Below are 7,118 nucleotides of genomic sequence, written 5' to 3'. Positions count from 1 at the left end.
CATGTTAAATAAATTTGTATACCCTTTCTCTAATTAATCTGACTTTTACAAGTTGATTTTTCAGGAAACCTTCAGAGGGCCAAGGAGAATTTGCTCCCTTTGCCCCTCTCTACATAACCATTCCCCAGTTATTTCACTTCTAGATTATCTAGTTTTTCACTGTTATAACAGTATGATGAACAGATAGCTTTGTGTGTAAAACTTTCCCTAAATTTGATTATTTCCATGGAATGGTTTTGAAGGCATTTTAAAGACTCTTCATAACTTTGTACATTGCTTTCCAAAAAGCTTGTCCTGGTTTAAACTTTGACCAGTTCTGTATAGAGGTGGCTATCTTGCCATAGTTTCCCCTGCATTGATTATTCCAATTTTTAAATATTCTTACCAATTTGATTGGCGTAAAATGGTATCTATTTGATTTTTATCAATGGCAAGATTGAGTATTTTCTCAAATAGTTGTAAATTGCTTCTGTTCTTTTGTGAAGACAACTAGCAGCGTATCTAAGACCAGTTTGAATATTTTTTGTCTTTTTTGTCTTACATATTCATTTATAAAGGCAGATTTCCAGTAAAACTGATTGCCCCCAAGTTTGGGTATAATAGAGTCATTTCAGTTTGACCTTCCTCATTAATTTCTAAAATGTTCACAATGCAAAAAGTTATTACCAGTTGTGGAGCTACCTTTTTTTTTTTTTTTTTTTCCTGAGACAGGGTCTCGCCCTATAATCTTGCCCTGCTGGAGTGCAGTGGCATGATTATAGCTCACTGCAGCCTTGACTTCCCGGGCTCAGGCCATCCTCCTTCCTCAGCCTCTTAAGTAGCTAGGGCTACAGACATGTGTCCCCATGCCTGGCTGATTTAAAAAAATTTTATTTTTAGGCCGGGTGCGGTGGCTCATGCCGGTAATCCCAACACTTAGGGAGGCCAAGGTGGGCAGATCACGAGGTCAGGAGTTCAAGACCAGCCTGGCGAATATGGTGAAACCCCGTCTCTACTAAAAAATAAAAAAAAAAAATTAGCTGGGAGTGGTGGCGCATGCCTGGAGTCCCAGCTACTTGGGAGGCTGAGGCAGGAGAATCTCTGGAACCTGGGAGGCGGAGGTTGCAGTGAGCCGAGATCGTGCCACTGCACTCTATCCTGGGCGACAGAGCAATACTCCATCTCAACAATAAATAAATAAATAAATAAATAAATAAATAAAATAAATTTATTTTTAGTAGAGATGAGGTCTTGCTATGTTGTCCACGCTGGGAGCTACCTATTTTTAAGTAGTGTTTAAGATACATGGTCTGTAAATATATAGACACTGCTTAGAAATGAAGAGCAGCAGTTAAATTTCTTGGGGAAGTTGGGTTTATACAGGAAATTGTCACAGGTACTCAGGAATTGGAAGTTGTGGCTGGGGATGTGCATGGAAGAATAGGCACTGTAAGTAGTAGACCTGCAGACCAGTCTGCCCTGATAGAACATTCTTTTTTTTTTTTTGAGACGGAGTCTTGCTCTGTCGCCCAGGCTGGAGTGCAGTGGGGCGATCTCAGCTCACTGCAAGCTCCGCCTCCCGGGTTCACGCCATTCTCCTGCCTCAGCCTCCCTAGTAACCGGGACTAGAGGCGCCCGCCACCACGCCCGGCTAATTTTTTTTTTTTTTTTTTTTGTATTTTTAGTAGAGACGGGGTTTCACCGTGTTAGCCAGGATGGTCTCGATCTCCTGACCTCGTGATCTGCCCGCCTCGGCCTCCCAAAGTGCTGGGATTACAGGCGTGAGCCACCGCGCCCGGCCCTGATAGAACATTCTTAACCCAGCTTTCCTTCAATAGCTGGTCCGATAGAAAGGCAAACAAATGTACATCTGGAGTCATGGGCTCTAACCTTACCTCTGGAATTAGCCTGCTTTGTAACCATTCACAGATTAACCTTTCTGTTTCTCAGTGTTTACATCAGTAAGTTCCTTTCGGCTCTAAACATCTTTGATTTTATTATTCAGGGGACAGAATGTTATCCTTGTGAATCCAGAACTTTTCTTGTGAGTAGCTGTGAATAGGTCTGGAAAACAATTCATTTTTGTTGGGAACTACTTGGAGGAAAATAATAGGAAAAATTTCCCATAGCAGCTGAACTTTTTAGGGAATGTGAACTTCCAAATCCTTGTTTATTTTCTTTGAATACATTAAAAATGGTAAAATTAAATTATTTTTATGCCATTTTCCCTGGACTACAGAATTGTAGATTCGGTGTTTTCTCTTTCAACATGCCAGAAAACGACAGGTTGAGTAAGTTGAAAGAGTGCAGGAAAGAAATTTAGAGAGAAAATAGCTGCAAAACCCTTCAGTGTTTTAAGAGAAGTTACTATTTACACAAACGTGGCCTCGGCTTAATCAAATGCTTTAATTTAAAGTCACAAACATCCCTTTTCTGGCTTGAGAAAGCTGGTGGAAGCAGCTTTCTAATCCAACAGACTCAGTGCTCTGTGTTCGATTTGTTAGGTCTTGCTCAGTGTGCAGAACTCTGCTGGCAGCTGAGAGGGGAAGCCGGAAAGAGGCAAGTTCCTGGTGCAAAGGTGGCTCTGCAGCATAATCTCGGCCTTGGAGGAGCTGTGGTTGTAACACTCTACAAGATGGGTTTTCCGGAAGCCGCCAGGTGAGTGACATTCTGAGTTTTGTGTGTCAATTAATCCTTCTGACTTTTCACAGTTGATGATGTTTTACTTGTAAAAATTTCTTATTTTATTGTCTTAGTATTTAAGGAAAAGTACTTCATTACATTGTTTTAAGAACATGGCTTTAAAAGTGGCCATCAGGTTTTAAATTTAACCAACTTTAGGAGAATTCTGTTGAAAAAGGACCCAGGATAGTCACTAGAGTACTGAACTAGAAGCCTGAGCTGGCTCTGGGTCTCGGCCCTAGCAACCTGAGTTATTTAGGCAGGTCTCCTCATGGCCTTCCAGGCTTCTGAGGTGGTTTAGGGAGTCACTAAATGTGCTGATTGGATCTTTGCAAATTTGTATTTCCGAGTCCAGCTAATAAGCCCTCGTTGCTGCTAGAATTCTTTTTGTCTCTTGCTGCTGACTTTCTACCTCTCCTTCAACTGCCCATGCTCCTCAATTTGCAGGCACTTTCTTTCCCATCCCACTCAGGATCCCTCAACTCCCTTGCTCATCTCTCAGAGAAGTGTTCCTCCCCAGAGGAAAAAAAGCGCCCCTCCTGTCAAAGGCTCAGCTTGCCTTGTTCCATGCTTTTGTTTCCAGTCACTTTCTGTAACTTGGTTATCTTTCCATTGACTCCTTTCCCTCTGTCAGCATACATGTTCAGGTCTTCCCCTTAGATCTCTTTTTATCCTTGCCTTAATTGTTGTTGTTCATGATAAGCCTTTTATGTTGAGCCACCTTTATTTTTCCAAGCCGGAATACCTCACAGTCTAATTTTTTACCTCACCACTGAGGTCAGTGTCAGGTAAGGCTACCAGGATCTAAATGAAATTGAATAACCTTGTCTTTATTTTCCCTATTTACTCTCTTTAACCCTGCTGTAGCTTTTGACGTTAATTGGCTCCCTTTTTTCTTTTGAAATTCTTGGTAATTATTTAATCATTTATTCACACTTTTTTGTTTCTCCAACAAAGGATATGAGACACACTTCTTTTTTTTTTATTATTATACTTTAAGTTGTAGGGTACATGTGCACAACGTGCAGGTTTGTTACATATGTATACATGGAGACAAACTTCTTTTATTGAGTCTGTTTTATTCTTCTGTAAGCTCTTGGATCTCTTCTCTTGTCCTCTCCTCTTTCTCTGCCCAGAATATAATTTCTGTTGTAGAACTTATAATTTAAAGCCCATCTCAAATACCATCTCTTTTTTAATATCCACAGCACTTTATACATTTTTGGGTACTATCTAGTTGGTTTGGTTGCACTGTATCCAGTTTTTAATTCCCTTTATTATATGAAATCCTTGAGGCCTAAGACTGTGACTTACATCTCTTGTTCCTAGAATCTCTCATATGTTTATTGAATGGGAATAAAAGGTATTGAATCTTAAGTTTTTGTGGTTTTTTTTTCTTTTTTGAGACAGAGTCTTGTATGGTCCTCTAAATATTTGGGGAAGGCAACATACTTTTTTCAAAATGCTGTAGAAGCTCAGAGGAAGAAATTATTATGAAGAAAGTAAACTTGAGCTGAGACGACTAGGATTGCCCACAGAAGTATAGGGGAAGGGCATTCCAAGTCTGTACATAGGTATAGAAATTTGAAAATACAAGGAGGTTTGACAAGTGATTGTGCTGTGTGGGTACAGAGTAGATTATTTTGTGTGTGCCTGGGTAGAGGGACAAAGTGGGATTATGGTTTTGAAATGATTCAGATGCAATGCTCAGGAGTTTGCAATTTATCCTATAGAATATGGAAAGATATTCTTTAGCAAAAGATCATGTGACTCTATTACATATTAGGTAGATCAGTCTGGCATTACTTTGAGCTGGTGGTGGAGAGACCAGAGGCCAGGAATGCTTAGGAAGCTGTTGTAGGAGTGTGGAGGAGAAATGTTTAGTGTTGCAACACAGCCTGTGAACAATGAAGAGGAGAGGTCACATTTAAGAGCTGTGAACAAGTACATTTGATTCACAATTAAACTTTAATTTAGACCAGTTTTGAACATGAATATCAACTTTGTATTATAACATCCTATTCATTTTACGTAAGAGAGGAGCTTTTGTTCTACAGACTGAGAATAGGTTTGTATTCTATATTCTGTTAAATAAAACCCCCTTTTAAAGCCCAACTTTGTTTTGTATTTCTTTTTTTAAAATTAAGGTATAATTTACATACAGTAAAATTCATTCTTTGTATTATATTTCCACAAGTTTTGATAAACATACAGTCATATTACTACCACCATAATCAAGATATAAAATAGTTTTATTGCCCAAAAATGTTCCTTGTGCATCTGTGTAGTCAACCCTTCTCCTTCTCTCCTAGCCTCTGGCAACCACTGATCTGTTTTCCGCCCCTGTAATATTCCTTTTTGCAGAGCGTCATGTGAATGGAATCAAACAGCCTTTGAGTCTGGCTTCTTTCACTTAGTATTACACATTTTAAAATTCATCCACGTTATTGTGTGTATCAGTAATTTGTCCCCTTTTATTGCTCAATAATATTCCATAGTATGGAAGTGTTTTGCTTACCCATTCTTTGGTTGAGGCATATTTGTATTATTCCCATTTTCTTTTTAATGGAAAACGAAGTTAGCTTGAAAGTTTAACCCAGTGGGTACTATTTGAAGATCCTAAGTGATATAAGAAGTTAAATTAGAAGTAAAAATTGTTTCTATATAATGATTACAACTGCATGCATGCCCATAAATAAGGACAACGAGAAGCAATACAGAAAAATGGATAGAGAAAAATTGTTGGAGTAGTAGCATTGCAGGTGATTAACTTGTTCATATTTTCTCTTTTCTTTTCTATCTTTTTTTTTTTGAGACAGAGTTTGGCTCTTGTCACCCAGGCTGCAGTGCAGTGGCACAATCTCAGCTCACTGTAACCTCTGCCTCCCAGGTTCAAGTGATTCTCCTGCCTCAGCCTCCCAAGTAGCTGGGATTACAGGTGCTCACTACCACTCCCGGCTTATTTTTGTATTTTTAGTAAAGACAGGGTTTCACCATGTTGGCCAGGCTGGTCTCAAACTCCTGATTTCAGGTAATCCACCTGCCTCTGCCTCCCAAAGTGCTGAGATTACAGGCGTGGACCATTGCGCCTGGCCTGAATTTCTTTTTCAGTTAGAACCTGTTAGGTAGTTACAAACAAACAGGAAAAAATTCTAAGAATAATACAAGGAACTCCCTTATACCTTCTACCTAGATTTACCAATTGTTGACATTTTGCCCGTTTGTTTTATCATTTTTCCTCTACATATATTTATATCTGTATACGTTTTTTTCTTAACTATCTGAGAGAAAGGTGGAGTTGTTATGCTTCTTTATCCCTGAATATTTCAGTGTGTAATTGTAGAAACAATGATATTCTTTTGCTTAACCACAGTAGTTATAAAATTCAAGAGACTTAACAGGGTTGGGCGTGGTATCTCATGCCTGTAATCCCAGCACGTTGGGAGGCTGAGGCGAGTGGATGGCTTGCGGTCAGGAGTTTGAGACCAGCCTGGACAACATGGTGAAACCCCCTCTCTACTAAAAATACAAAAATTAGTCAGGCGTGGTAGCACACGCCTGCAGTCCCAGCTACTCAGGAGGCTGTGGCACGAGAATCGCTTGAGCCTGGGAGGCAGAGGTTGCGGTGAGCTGAGATCACGCCACTGAACTCCAGCCTGGGCAACAGAGCAAGACTGTTTCAAAAAGAAAAAAGAAAAAAGAAAAAACATGGATACAATACTATGAACTCATTCAAATAACATAGTCACAGTTCAACAACTGTCCCAATAATATATTTATAAAATATACTCTAAGCTTATTTTTTCTCCCTTTCAGGAGAAATCCCTAAAAATGCATTTAGCTGTCATGTCTCTTTAGTTTCCTTTAATGTGAAATGATCCCTCAGACTTTCTTTGTATTTCTTGACCATGATTTTTTTGAAGAGTACAAGTATATTCTTTAATAGTAGAATGTTTCTCAATTTGCAATTGCCTAATGTTTCTCCAAATTAGATTCAGATTATACATTTTTTGCAGCATGAAATTATGTTGTGTCCTTCTATGTGCATCATATCTGGAGGTGCATGAGGTTGTTTAACCCATATTGCTGTTGTTAGCTTTAATCACTTAATGTGGCATCTACCATGTTTTCCTCTGAAAAGTTGCTATTCTTTTCTTTGTAATTAATAAGTAATTTGTAGCAAGATGCTTTGAGATGATACCATTTTTTCTATACTTATTAACTGGCATTATTCTGTAAAGAAGAGCTTTCCCTTGTCTTCCATTTCAAAATTTATTCATATATATGTATACATACAAACTCATGAATTCTTACTGTATTCACTGGGTTATAATAAAGTGGTATCAATTATTTTGATTTTAAAAATGCCCCTGATTTGGCCAGTGGGAACCTGATCAAGTTGATTCATTTTTCCCTATGATTCCTTTTAGTAGTTCCTTACTTTCTGGCACAAGAAG

The 7,118-nt window shown here is 38.8% G+C and overlaps 1 protein-coding gene across 3 annotated transcripts in view; it reads left to right on the top strand.

Moving 5' to 3' along the window:
* The window catches only part of SCP2 (sterol carrier protein 2), a 118,308-nt gene that overhangs the window by 79,193 nt on the left and 31,997 nt on the right, over positions 1–7,118 (top strand). For all 3 annotated transcript variants that reach the window (NM_001132644.1, XM_054525784.2, XM_063713912.1), the window contains 1 exon segment: positions 2,484–2,637. In NM_001132644.1, the coding sequence (NP_001126116.1) occupies positions 2,484–2,637 (154 nt within the window).

Source organism: Pongo abelii, chromosome 1 (assembly GCF_028885655.2).
Source record: "Pongo abelii isolate AG06213 chromosome 1, NHGRI_mPonAbe1-v2.0_pri, whole genome shotgun sequence".
Taxonomy (NCBI): Eukaryota; Metazoa; Chordata; class Mammalia; order Primates; family Hominidae; genus Pongo; species Pongo abelii.
Note: the sequence above shows the minus strand (reverse complement) of the source record. Positions and strands in the feature narration are given on the sequence as shown.